This window comes from Podarcis bocagei, assembly GCF_964188305.1.
Source record: "Podarcis bocagei genome assembly, chromosome: 13".
In the NCBI taxonomy this organism is placed as follows: domain Eukaryota; kingdom Metazoa; phylum Chordata; class Lepidosauria; order Squamata; family Lacertidae; genus Podarcis; species Podarcis bocagei.
Window position 1 is genome coordinate 31,143,396 of NC_138138.1, and position 16,886 is coordinate 31,160,281.

Consider the following 16,886-nt stretch of genomic DNA (forward strand, 5'->3'; position numbering starts at 1 on the left):
GCTTATAAAGGCAGTTTTTTTAAAAAAATAAATCTTGAGTTTTAAAAGAAAACATATGTTTGCTCATTTGTTAGATCACCTTTGACTCATTTGAAGCTACAGTGAATGATAAAAGTGATTTCCCTTTTTCATACTGGACAGCACCAAGAGAAACCATACATCATGTTGGTATCATCCAGCTACTCCTGCATTTTAGATGGACATGGGTTGGCCTCATTGTATCTGATGATGATGCAGGGGAAAGCTTTGCACAGAAGTTGTCTTCTTTGTTTATCCACAACAACATATGCACTGCCTTCTTGATAAGGGAAATAGTAACTCATTTTCTTCATAATAATTACTGGAAACCTGAATGCACTGAAAGAATCATGGAATTAATGCAAATACTTATTTCAAGCAATGCCAGTGTGATTATTCTCAAGGCAGATGCTCTGTTGTCGAATAGCTTAACACAATTGATGGAAATAAATGAATTCAAGATGAACACCAATGTAGGGAAGGTTTGGATCATGCCACTTCAGTGGTATTTCAGCACCTTCATAAAGGGAGAATTGATCGGCAGAAACATTTTCTTTGGTGCATTTTCCTTCTCTGTCCACACAGATACAGTTCCAGGTTTCCATGATTTCCTTCTGAATGTAAAGTTTGATAAAACACTAAGTATGTTCCTCTGTTTCTTCTGGCGATCAGCACTGCTACGGTGTGAAAACTGTATAGAGGGATATTTAGAAGATCTTCCTGCCAAGGTTTTTGAGATGGATATGTCTGGTGAGAGCTACAGTATCTACAATGGTGTCTATGCTGTGGCACATGCTTTACATGCTATATACTTTTCCAGACCAAAAGCTATGTTGCATAAAGTCAATGTGGAGCCTGTGAATGTTCACCCATGGCAGGTACATTAATCACTTTAAGGCTGGGAGTACCTATTTGTAATCCACAGTTTTGAGAACATGTTGTGGGCACCAGTTACAAAATGGCTACCATGGTTATTAGGCAATAGCACAGCATGGCCAACACATCAAAATACTGGGAAAAGAAAATGAACACAAAACTGTATGGGGATATGCCCCCATCCAATGGGGGGGGGGGGATGATCTACATCAGCATTCACTGTGCTTGCTGAGAAAGAAAGAAAAATCTCTGCTTGTTGTCTCTGTTTAGAACAAAAGGTAGGCCAGGTACCGAATCCTGGTCTTGGCGAGAATTATATCATAAAACTGCTACCCATAATGTGTGGAAATAAGGTAACAGACAGCTTTTGAACTTTTCTCTGTACTTCACTTCAGCTATAATTTTAAATGCTTGTAAATGACCTCATGGCATATTGAGGGCATGCAGAAACTACGGCTACCATTTTATAAAACTCATTTTATTTTCTTCCAATCCAGCTCCATGCTTTCCTGGAAAACATCCGCTTTAACAATGGAGCTGCCCAGGAATTCTTTTTTGAGAAGAAGGATTTGTCCATTGGATATGATATCATCAACTGGGTCACTTTCCCCAATGAGACCTACCTAAAAGTCTTGGTTGGAAGGGTTTCATCAAGTCAGAACTTCAGCATTATCAAAGATGCCATTGTGTGGAATACAAGATTGAAGGAGGTAGGAATCAGCTGTGGATGGAGCTGCTATCCGCACACTTGCTGTAGAACCTTAAGTCCTCTTATTTGTCTTTAATAATCTCTGAGCCCCACAGAGGTAGACTGGTGCAATGAAACTAGGCTTCTTTTATACAGGGTGGGTCTTTTAAAAGAGGCCCCGTGGAACATGTGTACTCTGTATCCACAGAGCCTCTTTTAAAGCACTCACCCTATACATATTCAGGTTCAGTGTTTCTCCAGGGAACAGAACAGAGGGTAAATTGTGCTCCCTTGGTCTGCATCCAAGCTATAAAAGGAGAACGGAGCTGTAGGAATACTGGATTCCTGAGGTAAGTATGGTTGGACTCATACATTTTTTTATGAATAGGTGCCACCACATTCCATATGTGTTGAAAGCTGCCATATTGGACAGAGCAAGATAGTTCAAGAAGGCAAACCACTCTGTTGTTATGACTGCACTGCATGCTCAGAAAACATGATTTCCAATGAGAAGGGTATGTGGCAGTACACAGCTATGCAAGGGGGGGGGGAAATAAAATATGTGTTTCATGTTTTTATATACTTTGTCAGGACCAGGAAAGGGGGAAAAGCTCCTTCTTGTGTTGTATATTCCTAAACCTATGCAGGCCGCCAAGGAATTACAATTTGAAATTTTTAAAGATTCACATACTGCAAGACAGAGTTTATAAAGGCTGACACCAGGTTATCCAGAGAACTGAGGATTTCTCAACATAGAGAGAAGTATATACATATAGAACCAAAGAGTCCTCAATACCTACCCATCCCCTTTTCCCCAGAAACAGAATCTAGGAGTCTCTAACCAGGGCAACCAACCCTGGGCTAAACCAGAGGTTACCTTGGACCTATTCTGAACTAGTTTATAGGTAGGTCTTACTTTAATTAGCATACAGCCACCAGAGGAAAGAGACGTTGCTCCGCTCTCCCTTCTCCCTCTCAGAGAGGTGGCTTGGAAAGGAGCAGCTGTGCAGATGAAATCAGTGGCTCTGCTTCTGCCCCTTAACAACAAACAAAAAGATGAATCATGTGATGGCTTGCTATCTTCTTCCAGTGGTCAGGGTAGATTCCAGCCTTTTCATTCAGCCCCCCTCCCCCAATACATGTTGGTCCTTCCTGTTCGGTACCCCATCCCCCAATAGCTGTAGACTGCTCTGAGTGATCCCATCCAACCTGATTGATAAGGATATGGAAGTATAAGCATCTCATAGTAATAACTTGATTTGTGATACATATGTCAAGAAAGGATAACAACCACATTTCGGACCACCAAATATTTTAAACCAGGCTGTAGGATGACTAGGCTGACGGCTAGGCTGTGGAATGTACCTAGCCTATCCCTCATATTTTTGTTGCCTTATTACCTTGTTAAAATTATTTCTTTAGTGTATGTATGTATGTATTTATGTATGTATGTATTCACTATCCATTCTTGCAGGTCAACTTCAGCTTCTTTGCTGAAGAGAGAAATTGGGCAAATAATCCTACCCACCCTTTCTTAAAATGAAAGATCAGAGAAGGGGATTGCCTAATTAAACTTTGCTTTTATGCTTCGTATAAAAATGTGGATTGAGCCATTTTTGTCCAGTATTAATTCTACATTATGCCATTTCTTCCCTTCTGCATAAAAGCTGTCATTTATATGATATATCCTATTCATTCCTTTCAGATGCAACTCATTGTGTCAAGTGTCCAGGAGATCACTATCCAAATGAGAACCATGACCAGTGTATCCCTAAGGTTATATCTTTCCTGTCCTATCAAGAGCCCTTGGGGATTGTTTTGGTTAGTGTTGCTCTTTCCTTTACTGTGATCACTTGTTTTGTGATACAAACCTTCCTAAAGAATTGGAACACGCCCATTGTCAAAGCCAATAACCAGAACCTCAGTTGTGTTCTTCTCATTGCCATCCTGTTGTGCTATCTTTCTTGTTTGCTCTTCATTGGCAAACCTGGGAAGCTGTCCTGCCTTCTTCGACAAATGACCTTTGGCATCATTTTCTCTGTGGCAGTTTCTTGTGTGTTGGCAAAAACAATCCTTGTGGTCCTGGCCTTCTTGGCCACAAAGCCAGGCAACAGGATCAGGACATGGCTGGGCCAAAAAGTGGCTACTTCCATTGTTTTTTTCTGCTCCCTCCAACAAGTGTGTATTTGTATTGCATGGTTGTTGTCCTCTCCACCATTCCCAGATGTTGACATGCACTCACAGACTGGGAAGATCATACTGGAATGCAATGAAGGTTCCATCACCATGTTCTATTGTGTCTTGGGCTACATGGGGTTTCTAGCCATGATCAGCTTCACTGTTGCTTTCTTAGCCAGAAAATTGCCCGACACTTTCAATGAAGCAAAGTTCATCACCTTCAGCATGCTGGTGTTTTGCAGTGTTTGGATCTCCTTTATCCCAGGTTACCTAAGCACCAAGGGAAAATATATTGTGGCTGTGGAGCTTTTTGCCATCTTGGCCTCAAATACTGGGCTATTGGCTTGCATCTTCCTCCCCAAATGTTACATCATTATTTTCAGGGCTGATTTCAATACTAAGATGGTGCTAACAAAAAAAGGAAATGACTGATTAGTTTTTGTTTGTTACATGTCCCCCCCCCCCGGAGGGGAGGGTTCCAATAAAGACTTTTTTTACTGAACTTAGTAAAGTGTGTAACTGCATGTTGGCTAATAACTTTCAATTGTTAAGCCATTGAGACAAGGAAACCATATCATAGTTTAGGTGTCAGGTTAACCAATGAATTCATACTAGAATGAAATGAAGCCTGTGTTACCATGTACTATAATTAGAATTATCCATTCTCACTGTTCAAAGATACAGCTTTATTGTACCTGAAAATTGCTTGGCACATTCACTGAAGCCAAGTTCATAAACCTTGACATGCTGTTATTTTGTTCTGTTTGGATTTCTTTCCAACCTGCTTACCTGAACACCAATAATGTGGATATATAGTGAAAGTTTTGGACATTTTCACTTCCACCAGAGGCCAATTTTCTTACATCTTTCAAAATACACACCAGAATTCCCAACCTCTTTTATCCCCATTAATCACCTCAGGTTAAAAGCCAACCCTTCCTCCCTTCCAGGAATGTGCAACATGAACAGATATTCACATAAGTGTTGATGGTGTCAGAAGCTCCCTTGAAAGTCCCATTCTGGCTCACATGTGTGCTCCACTCCTCCTTCCCTGTTTGCTCACTCAACTACCAACTGGCCTGCTGGCCCCTGGTGGTCTCCTCTAATGATGGGGGGCCCTTCCTGGCCACCTGCAGAGCTGAGCTGCTGCCCACCTTGTGAGGACGGAGCCACATTTTCTTAATTGTGCCCCCCCACTTCCCCACTCAGGTCTCCCAGAGCACAGGTGAGCTTGGCTGACTTGTGGTAGGAAAAGAGCCTCCATTGCACCCCATGCCTGCCTTTTCATGGTCTGGGCAATGAGGCAAGCCGTTCTAACTGCCATGGTTGGTCACAACCATCCAAAGAATAATTGTTTTCTTTTTTACTTTGGTATATATGATTGTTATTATTTGCATCTTTTGGATATATAGATGATATGTATTGATCTTCCACAACAAGTAGAGACTCCTCAGTGCAAACAGTTTACCTGTATGAATTGTAAAGTGACAGAATCAGCTCTGTATAGGATGGAGGTGATGTGCTTATCCTTGTCCCCACCCCCAATATTCTCAGTTAATGTCTGGGGGGGGGGGGAGTATAATTATGATGGCCTGCAAAAGAAGTCTGAAAAAGAGAGGAGCTTTTTTATCACCACCAACACCCAAAGTTTAATGAAAAACGTTTTCCAATGATATTCATTGGAGCAATATTGGATTTGAGACATACCATCATCACACTTTTGCACAGCTTCACTCTTTTGCCAATAAAATACAATAAAAAACACTTGTTGCTTCAAACTCCTAACTGCTCAGTTCTCAGAGAAAATTCCAAAAGACTGCAGTGGAGTCCCATGAGGTTTGGCTCTGCTCAATTCCAGTCTGGTTAAAATTACTGATGTGTGAAATTGCAGACTCTGTGTTGGCATCTGCTGGATATAAATTCCATTACTGTTCCTGCATGATATTCCCATTTATTTGGGATAAGGTAATCTTTTCTTATGGTCAGTAAATAATTAATGTAAGGCAATGATCTTATGCCCAAGAAACTGGTGTAAAGCAAGCACAGCATAAGGTAACCTGCATACAGTACACTAGATGCAAAGGGGCTTGCCAGGAAAGGGTACTACTGTTGGATGAGCCAGCCTGAGCATTGCAGAGGGAAAACAAACCTTCAAGATAGTATTTGAGTTACGCCACCCTTTTTGCTGACTTAACAGACAGCAGGTTGCCAGGTCACTTGACTGACCTGAATCCAAATAGAATCCAGTCTGAATCCTACCCCCAAAGTCCTTAGAGGGACATAAGTATTGGGCAGTGGGATTGGATACAAGATCCCAGTGGATCTTGCTATAGGAATGCTTTCTATATCAGCGATGGACAATCTCCTGTACTGCAGATGTTGTGGGACTGCAACACCCATCTACCCCAGCCAGCATGACTATTAGTCAGGGATGATGGTAGTTGTAGGTGAACAGCATCTGGAACACCACAAACTCCTCATCCCTGAACTCAATATTGTAAGGAGAACCAACCGTGTTCAGACAGCCTCACAGTGAAGCAGGTGGTACCTTGGCTGTGTCTGTGAATTTTTTTTTGCTATTTGCCAGAAGCAGAGAATGCACCAATTTGGGGAGGTATTTACCTGCTCTGTAATTATGCAGAACACTATTATTCATATGTAACCAAAAAAAATATAACAAAGAATTAAATAAAAGAAACCAAGGATGTGCCTCTTAGAGCTGGACGTATGGTGATATATGCATGAAAGATAAAATCACCACCTACTGTTCTCACTGTGTGTATGGTGAAGCATTCATGCTGTTATGGGAAGGCATGTACATAAATGCTGGTGTTTGCTGTTGCTGTTGTTGTGGCAGCTACAGACCCCTCCTTTTGCCTGTAAGGAAATGACGGGAGAATGCAGAAACACCCAAGAACATTTGTATAAGCCTGGAGAAGTAATCATTGGTGGGGTTGTTTCTCTAAAACAACAGTGGGTTTATTTACTTGATTTTAAAGATGTTCCAGACAGAAATCACGATATTGGTTTGTAAGTTTTGTACAGTTTTGTCTACTTCTAATCCTGGTTGACAATGTTAGATTTGCCAACAACTGCATGGCAGAAATTCCTCTGGAATGCCACAAAGTGTTCCTTTTCATAACTAACGTGTCCCTTAGAAAATGTGGGTTATTGGTCAAAATCCTGTCACCTGTATGGAGCAATGTCCAAAAGATTCCCTGTAATGGGGTAGGATTTTGAGCTCCCCACCCCCCAGTTTTTTCTAGGGAAAGCACTTCAAAGCAGCCCACTTTATAATGTTGTGTCCCATTATATATGCCCCCAACTAAAAGGAAAAGAAATAACGAAAGCTGAGCCAATTCACTGCCTTCTCACTGCATGTTATGCATAGTGTATGCATGAATCACCAGGGAAATATACCAGGCAGGAAGAGAAAGAGGTACAAGGGAGTACCCAGCATAGCTTTCCCCACTCGAAACTGGCTGCTCCACTGGCAAGAACTATCTAATGTTAATATATTATGTCCCACTGATCCGAAGGCAAACAGCTAATCAATGGGATAAAATCTGGCTGCATCTGCCCTGGGTTTACAATGACTTACTCTACCTGTTCCCTCTCTGTCTGACTCAACTGAACAATTATGATCTCAGATACTGAACCAAAATACATTCATCTTAACCTCCCTTACTCCAGCTAGTAGAAAGTTCTCCAGCAGCAATTTTAAAAACCAAACAAACCTGTGCTGCTAATAGCAAATTGAACAATCCCAAACTCACCTTTATAAATCTCAATGTGAACCTCATTGCAGCACAAACTTCAAATATTATCAACATGTTTTCGCCTTGATTTTTGCCATTCGTGAGATCAATGACAACCCACAGCTCTTGCCCAATATCACCCTGGGGTTCCATATCTTCAACAATTTATATAATTTAAAAAGAACCTTCCAATCCGTTCTGGATCTACTTTTCAAGCAGAGAAATAGTATGCCCAATTACAAGTGTGACAGGAAAAATGTATTATCTGTTATTGGGGGACTCACTTCAGAATATTCCAAGCAGATGTCTACCATTTTAAGCAACTACAAGATCCCACAGGTATGCACACTCAAGCTTCGTATGGATGATGTCCACTTGCTTTTCAATTATGCTCTATCAATCTCCCTTTTTCATAAAAAGAGTATGAAAAAAATCAGAAGTTGTTTCTCAAAAGTGGAGGTAATTAATGGTTATTGACACTGAGTTGGAATACTGATTAAAAACTAAACTTCAACACATAAATTAACACTTAATAATGGTCATATTTGCTCTTTGTTACTTTCATACTAGAGCCATTTAAAACCATAGACTTAGGTTACCTAAATTAATGAACAACTACAACAAATAAATTTGGGCTATCTGTGTTGCACCAAGACTAAATGTAATAGAAAACTATTTAGCTGCTAACAAGCTCCTCATGCAAAACTCAGCAATGGTTTCGCATGAATACAGAATACATCCTCAATAAAACACGATTATGTAGGAGATCTGGCTTTTCCTTTATCTACACATTCTATGGACTAACTATAGCATTGAAAGGTCATTTAACAGAAGTGTTGAAATACTTTTGAGTTGAGGTATGTAAAACATTTCTAGCTGAAGAAATAAATTGTCAGCCAAAAAGAACAGAAAATAAAAACCCTACTTTTAGGTGCCTGTACATGAAAATAAGCATATTAGTGTGGCACCTGTTCTATTCTTACAGATATTATTGTATAATAATGGCACTCTGATTGAAAATTTAATGTGATTAATAGTATGAATGTATTGCTGAACTACCGTATTTCCATATAGAAATATGCAGATTGTAGCCTTGCTGAATGTAATGTGTGACCACATGAAAGGTGTTCTTGGATGCAGTTGCTTATTAAGGCAGAGTTCTTTTGTTTTTTTATTTGTTTCTTAGCTCACTTTTGGTTCATTTGAAGCTACAGTAAGTGGCAAAAGTGATTTGCCTTTTTTGTACCAGATGGCACCAAGGGAAACTACCTATCATATGGGGATCATCCAGCTATTTTGGCATTTCAGATGGACATGGATTGGCCTAGTTGTATCTGATGATGATGCTGGGGAAATCTTTGTGCAGAAACTGACTCCTTTGCTTGCCCAGAACAAAATATGTGTTGCCTTCTTGAAAAGAGAAACAGTAACTAACTATATTCTTAACAATCACATGCAATTGGATTACATTGTAAGAATCACAGAGTTGATGCAAACACTTGCTTCAGCTGATGCCAATGTGATTGTTCTCAAAATGGATGTATTGTTGCTTAATATTTTAATACAGTTGATGGAAATAATTGAAATCAATGTGATGAGCAACATAGGAAAGGTTTGGATAATGCCTCTTCAGTGGGATCTTGTCAGCAAACTAAGTGGAGAAATGATTGGCAGAAACATTTTCTTTGGTGCCTTTTCTTTCTCAGGCCACACAAATGCAATGCCAAAATTCAAGGAATTTCTTCGGAATGTCAAGCTTGATGACACTTTAGAGATGTTTCTCTGTTTGCCGTGGAAAGCTGCATTTAAACTGTGTGGAAGCTGTAGAGGAGAGGAGAATTTGGAGGAACTTCCTATAAGGATTTTTGAAATGGAAATGTCTGGTGAGAGCTACAGTATCTATAATGCTGTCTATGCTGTGGCACATGCTTTGCATGCCATATACTTTTCCAGACAAAGAGTTATGTTGTATAAAGGCAGACTTGAGCATGTAGAAGTCCAGCCATGGCAGGTAAAGTGTAATCACTTTAAGGCTGGGCAGTGCTTTTTTCTGAGAAAGAAGGGGCACTATTGACATTAAAATGTGGTGGTAGGGGCACAGACATGGGGAGGGGCCAGTGCATGGTGGAGGGGTGTGACCTGATGTCAAGACTGAGCAGTCAGCTGTTTGATGTTCTGTCTCTCACACACAAACCTACTGGAGAGCTGCTACCCAGATGAAGAAGCCTACCATGGCCATTGCCACCGGGGGGAAAATAGTTCCTGGAATGGTGTTCCGGTGTACTCCACTGGGAAAAAAGCACTGAGGCTAGTGTTGTCTATTTGGAAATTTGAGATCATGCCTTGGACACCAGTCACAAAGTGGCTACCATGGTTAACATAGCATAACACAACATTGCAACATATCAAAACACCAGAAAAAGAGACAGGGATATGAAACTGAATGGGCATAACCCCCCCCCCACTGCCTGTCATTGGACAAAAGAACATATATGGCCATTCACTGCACTTGCTTAGAAACATATATTCCTTCCCCACCCTTCTTTTGTTCAGAACAGAAAGCAGACTAGATGTAAAATTTTGACACCAATGAAATGCGGTCATGTCTAAACAGATTTTCAATGTAGAGATTGAGCCTGTGCAAACAGGAACTCAGCAGGAAGAACAAACTAACTCTCATTCACTGTATATTTTTAAGAATTATGTGGAGATAAAGTGACAGAAATCTTATGAATTTGAATCCTCTGTGCTTCACTTCAGGTCCAATTTTGATTTTTTTTTGTAATTGGAATATTGAATGTACACAGTAACTATGGATGCCATTTTATAAAAGGTGGTGTGCTGTCTCCCAATCTAGCTCCACCTTTTCCTGGAAAACATCCATTTTAACAATGGAGCTGCCCATGAAGTCTTGTTTGAGAACAAGGAATTGTCCAGTGGGTATGATATCATCAACTGGGTCATTTTCCCCAATGAGTCCTACATCAAAGTCTTAGTTGGAAAGGTTTTGCCAAGCCAAATGTTCAGCGTTATGGAAGATGTCATTGTGTGGAATCAGAGATTAAAGCAGGTAGGAAGAAATTGTGTATCTTAATGGAATGTAGTATGCCATTCCATCTTATAGTATTTTATTGTTATAGTAGTGTTTTAGCGGCTGTTTTCTCCCACGTGCACTAGCTGTTATTTATGTCTTGTTTTTATCTGTATGGGCCTACGGCCGTAATAAATTATTATTATTATTATTATTATTATTATTATTATTATTATTATTATTATTATTATTAAGAGCTGCTGTCTGTGCCATTTTGCACTCCCGCTGCAGACCCTTCAGTTTATAATTTCTCTTTACTAATTTCCGAGCCTTCCAGAGCTTGACCTGGGTAATAAAATATCACACAAATCCAAGTTCACTGTTTTTTTAGCAGCAGACTGGGTTGCACTTCCACTGCTGCACGCAGCTAGGAGCCTGTCAGCTTTCCAGCTGACAGGACTTTGGCCTCTTGCTTGCTCAGGGAAGTTGGATCCTCTTAACAGAGGGTCCATGTTGCTCTGGGACTCCCCCCAACTGGCTTGGCCAATCGGCGACGTGACAAGGGTTGGGGGTATTTAATAGGCAGCACGACATGGGGACCTCCTCTTGCTTTGCGCTGCCGAACACCCGCCCTCCCACCTGTTAGTTAGGTCATGTCTGGCCTTGCTTTGGACTTCAGTTGGTCACCTGTTTTGGAACGGGGGCCAGGTAGGAATTTCCCCCAATATGGCAGATTGGCTGTGGCCACTTGGTTTTTGCCTACCTCTTAGCAATCGTCACAACTTTGTAAGGTTTGACAGTTAAGCAATGGTTTAAGGGGATGTGGGGAGGGGATGTGCGGCCATCACCTGCCCCGCCATTTTGATAGGGTATTCCGTTAAAGGAATCTGGGGTCTGGATCTCGTCCAAAGCCCAGGGAGGGGCTAGGGCCATGCCAGGACCCCCGGGAACCCCAGGGGTGAGCTCCAGTCAATATACATTGATGGAGTTCCCTCTGCTGGTAGTTTACCCCTGCAGGTTCCCTGCTGGGTTAGCAGGAGCCTGTTATAGTCATTAGATACCAATGCCTAAGCCAATACCAGTCACACTTGTGTATTCAATAAAGTTGTGGCCTAAATTTGCTCATTAACCTTTAAACTAAATTCTGTCTTCACTGTGTCTTTATTTCCATGGGGTGGGTTTCAGGGCACGCAACCAAATAGCAAACTTGATTAGCTCCTAGTGTTAGAGCTGTAGTGCAGAACAGGTGGTATATAGTGCTTCTTGTCAGAGAAATAGTAAAAAAAGCTGTGTATGGCAATTAATAAAAGAGTCAAAGTGTGGGGCTATATGCACTTTCTAGGAAGTCATAGCTCCCAGCAGAATATTTAAAAATCACAAAATGTGCAGCACAGTGGAGCATTAGGAATATAGGCTGCTACATATCTTTAAACATCCCTTATAGTTTGCTTTCATCGTTTCCCCATTTCTGCCCCTTTCACAAATCTGCATATTTACAAAATTCCAAAACAGGCATAACACCTTAATAAGTCTAAATAAAAAGCAGGAAATAAATAAAACACCAGGTTAAAACTTTATATAATAAAAGAAAGAAGAAATTTCATCACCTCAGCACCACCACTAAAAAGACCCTAACCACATCAAATTTCATGCAAGGACAGAAGTGATGGGCTAGCCTATGTTTGAGGACAAGGTTCATGCATTCTATTCCCCCCCTTTTTTTAATGAATAGGTGCCACCACGTTCCATATGCGTTGAAAGCTGCCATATTGGACACAGTAAGATAGTTCAAGAAGGAAAACCAGCCTGTTGCTATGACTGCACTCCATGCTCAGAAAACATGATTTCTAACAAGAAGGGTATGTGACAGTGTACAATAAATTTTAGAAACATGAGTTTTGTGTTCTATACTTTATCAGGACCACAGCACAGCAGGAAAAAGTAAAAAACACTCTTCCATCTGCAGTGCATTCCTAATTCTATTCAGGTCCCTGAGAAATTACAATTTGCAAGTCCGTGTTTATGCAGACTGGCACTACTGAGGATTTATCAACATAGCAAAAGAATTATCAGTATAGTTCTGTAGTGTGCAGGGCTATGCACTAACATACAATACTAAACCTCAATCCAGGGCTCTTGAATCAGGGTTAACCACCTGCTCTACCTTTAACCTGGTTCCGAAGTATTTTAGGGAGGAACTTATTTTTAATGAACATGTAACCGGGAAGGGAGAGCAGGAAGGAACTACAGTGGTACCTCGGGTTACATACGCTTCAGGTTACATACGCTTCAGGTTACAGACTCCGCTAACCCAGAAATAGTGCTTCAGGTTAAGAACTTTGCTTCAGGATGAGAACAGAAATTGTGCTCCTGCGGCGCAGCAGCAGCAGGAGGCCCCATTAGCTAAAGTGGTGCTTCGGGTTAAGAACAGTTTCAGGTTAAGTACGGACCTCCGGAACGAATTAAGTACTTAACCCAAGGTACCAATATATTGCTTTTCCTCTCCAGCAACCTCCAGACTAGGAGCAGGAGTTCAATTCTCTGACAAGCTTCCTGTATCGCAGCACCCTGCCACAGCTACAATCAGGGCTTCCACTGAACGGTTGCTCAGCAGAGGCGCCAATCCTGCTCCTTTACATGTGGCTTGACAGCAAAGAAGTTGCTTGCAAAGAAGCAAGCATACACCACTCAAGATTCACATTTCAGTTGTTCAGCAGAGGTGCCAAACCTGCTTTGTGCTTAATGCACTTTTGCAAGCTGCTTCTCTACAGGAAAGCCACCAACAATGGAATGCCTTTCACTGGGCACGTTTGACATCTCAACTGAAAAGCATTTCAGGAAACCAGCTCCTGCTTGATAGAGCCATTTGTAGTTCAGTGGTCAACAATGTCCAGGGCTGGATCTACACTGACCTGTTTAATGTTATTTCCCATTATTAGAATGATGATAGATATGTTGTTTTAAAACATCACAGGGCATACTTATTAATTAACATGTTTTATACCTTGGTTTTTGCGTCTAATTTAAATAATATCCGGCCACACCATTTTCCTAAATGTTGTTTCTTTCCCTGCTCCTGGTCACTGGTTGCTCTGCTTTGTCCTCTGGTGTCACATTTTAATTCTTCCTCCCTCCCATCTTTCCATCCCTCCCTTGTCTTTGATTTCTGTGCCCCTCAAATACCATTGCAGGGGGATGGGAGTTTCAATGACATAAAAAAGAAGGTAAAATGCTACATAGGGACATATGAGCAGTGTTTTACCAATATCGCAGCATAAAATGATTATTCATTAAGTGATAAAAAGACAAGGTGATAACACATTATGAATGTAAAAAGGAGGACATCATGTGTTCATCTACATTATAGAAACCATTTCTTAACCCTTCCTTAACATTAAAAACGATGAGCATAGATCCACCCTGGGACTATTGTCCTGAATTAGCCTTCAGAGTTTTGAATCATGATTGCAAGGGGAGATATTGGAACATTATTGGTGAATCAGTTTTCAGGATATTTTTGACAACGGACACACTTAAGTTAAAACGGTTAAGTTAAAACGGTTGTGCTTTGCAACCAGACCCAGAAATAAAGAAGCAAGGCACAAGTGATGATTTTAACATTTTATTCATAAAATCTGCCCCTTGCTGCCACCTCTGCTGCTGCCTGAGAAATCAGCCCCAGCATCCTGAAGAAGGTGGGAGAGGGGGGAAAAAAGAGATGGAAAGGAACAGGCGGTGGCAGCAGTGGCCCCACTCTTCCCAGCCAGTGGTAGAGGGACCTTTCCCCTCGAGGGCAACATGGGTGGTGGTGGGGGGAGGGACATTCTGTCCCACCTCCCAGATGTGCCCTGTCTGCTGCCTGAGGCAACTGGCTCAGTTTGACTCAGGCACATGGTGGGCTGACTCTGCTTGGCATAGCCAAACACTTCCCTTTCCAAAGGGCATGATAAGATATAGCCCCAAAGCCTGGGCCCCACCCTATGGCAAGTAGTGAGGTCTTATTGCCCCACCAAAAAGATTATTATTATTTAATGATCATTTCTTCAAGTCACCCTGAGGTACCTTGCTGAATGTAACCCTCCTGTCTTTAGGCTTTCTTCCGTGCTTAGTATATATTTGGAATTGAGACACCTTCATTAAAACATTTGGATTGAATCATTTTTGTCCAGCATTCACAAGGCATTACGAGATTTAATCCTTCCTGCTTAAAGCCAAGAGTGCAATTTCAATGATATATTCTCTTTATACCTTTCAGATGCAGTTCATTGTACCATGTGCCCAGAAGATCACTATCCAAGTGAGATCCATGACCACTGTATCCCTAAGGTTATATCTTTCCTATCCTATCAAGAGCCCTTGGGGGTTGTTTTGGTTAGTTTTACTCTTTCCTTTGCTGTGGTCAGTAGTTTTGTCACACAAACCTTCCTAAAGAATTGGAACACGCCCATTGTCAAAGCCAACAACCAAAACCTCAGCTGTGTTCTTCTCATTGCCATCCTGTTATGCTATCTTTCTTGTTTGCTCTTCATTGGCAAACCTGGGAAGGTGTCCTGCCTTCTTCGACAAATGACCTTTGGCATCATTTTCTCTGTGGCAGTTTCTTGCGTGTTGGCAAAAACAATCCTTGTGATCCTGGCCTTCTTGGCCACAAAGCCAGGCAACAGGATGAGGACATGGCTGGGCCAAAAAGTGGCTATTTCCATTGTTCTTTCCTGCTCCCTCCAACAAGTCTGTATTTGTATTGCATGGTTGTTGTCCTCTCCACCATTCCCAGATGTTGACATGTACTCACAGGCTGGGAAGATCATACTGGAATGCAATGAAGGTTCCATCACCATGTTCTATTGTGTCTTGGGCTACATTGGCTTCCTGGCCCTCTTCAGCTTCATTGTAGCTTTCTTAGCCAGAAGCTTGCCTGACACCTTCAATGAAGCCAAGTTTATCACCTTCAGCATGTTGGTGTTTTGCAGTGTTTGGATCGCCTTTATTCCTGGTTATCTGAGCACCAAGGGGAAACACATTGTGGCTGTGGAGCTTTTTGCCATTTTGGCCTCCAATACTGGGCTGTTGACTTGCATCTTCTTCCCCAAATGTTACATCATTATTTTCAGGGCTGATCTCAACAAAAAGAACCTGCTAACTGGAAAAAGGATGGGCTGATTTTGCCTGTTAAATCTCCATTCTTTCATCCAAATATGCAATTCCTGCAATCTGTTCATTTTGGTGATATATTGCTTTTTTATTGCTGGAATCTAATGAAGGTTCTATTATCATGTTGTATTGCATTTTGGGCTACATGGATTTTCCAGCCATGATCAGCTTCACTGTAGCTTTCTTAGCTAGAATACTGCCTGACACTTTCAGTGAAGCCAAATTTATCCCCTTCAGCATGTTGGTGTTTTGCAGTGTTTCGATCTCATTTATTCCAAGTTACCTAAGCATCAAGGGAAAATATTTAATGGCTGTGGAGGTTTTTGCCATCTTGGCCTCCAACACTGGGCTATTGGCTTGCATCTCCCACATGAAATGTTGCATTGTTTCCCCCCAAGGCTGATTTGAATACCAAGGTGCTGCTAACCAAAAAAGGAAATGATTGATCAGTTTTTGTTTGCTACATGTTTTTGGGGGGTGGGGGTCCCATTTAAAAGTTCTTCCCTGAACTTAGTAAACTGTGCATTAGCTTGTATCTTTCTCCCCAAATGTTACATGATTGTTTTCAGGGCCAATCTCAATACTAAGATGAATTTGGTGTTAAATCTGAAATAGAAGTCCTACAAAATAAATTTATGAGGCAGATTTTGGGGCTTCCCTGCAGGACACCAGTAGCCCACCTCAGAACTGAGTTGGGCCTCCCTTGCTAGTAGCCAGAATTGATCTAGTCTATCTGAGATACTGGCACAGACTAAATGCCTTTGAGGATCATAACCTTACTAAGCTTTGGTTAGAGCAACTAAGGACAGGGGTCTGGGCACAAAAGTGCCAAGATAAGCTTAGGTCTTATAAGCTTCAGATGGATAACTACTTAGCCCTTTGCCCACATGACCTTAGAAATTGGATTTTTGATCAGGATGCCAACCAGGACCAGGATGCCATCCATCACTGCAGGTTGTTACTCTACTTGGTACCTTCAAATTAAAGCAAATCACTCAAGGCCCAATTCTGACATTCCCAAAACTATGCAGGTTCCTTGTAGAACTCTGATTCCAACAGATGCCCTCAGCAAATTTAGAGGGGAGATATTGGAGAATTCCCCATATGGATTGCAAATGTATATATGGATGCCATCAGGTAGAGGACATCATACACTATCTGCTGATTTGTCCCCTGTATACAACGC

General features: G+C 41.4%; 1 protein-coding gene across 2 annotated transcripts; it reads left to right on the plus strand.

The window, feature by feature from the left end:
* Positions 1-1,359: 1,359 nt before the first annotated feature.
* On the plus strand, positions 1,360-4,399 carry LOC308570566 (vomeronasal type-2 receptor 26-like). 2 transcript variants are annotated; one of them, XM_081165482.1, is made up of 3 exons: positions 1,360-1,604; positions 1,971-2,097; positions 3,288-4,399. In XM_081165482.1, exons 2-3 carry the CDS (start codon positions 2,079-2,081, stop codon positions 4,190-4,192), a joined length of 924 nt encoding a protein of 307 aa, XP_081021608.1. In that variant the 5' UTR covers positions 1,360-1,604; positions 1,971-2,078; the 3' UTR covers positions 4,193-4,399. The 2 variants fall into 2 exon arrangements, 1 of the variants encoding a protein (XP_081021608.1); XR_014001197.1 differs by lacking the exon at positions 1,971-2,097.
* The last annotated feature ends 12,487 nt before the right edge of the window (positions 4,400-16,886 follow it).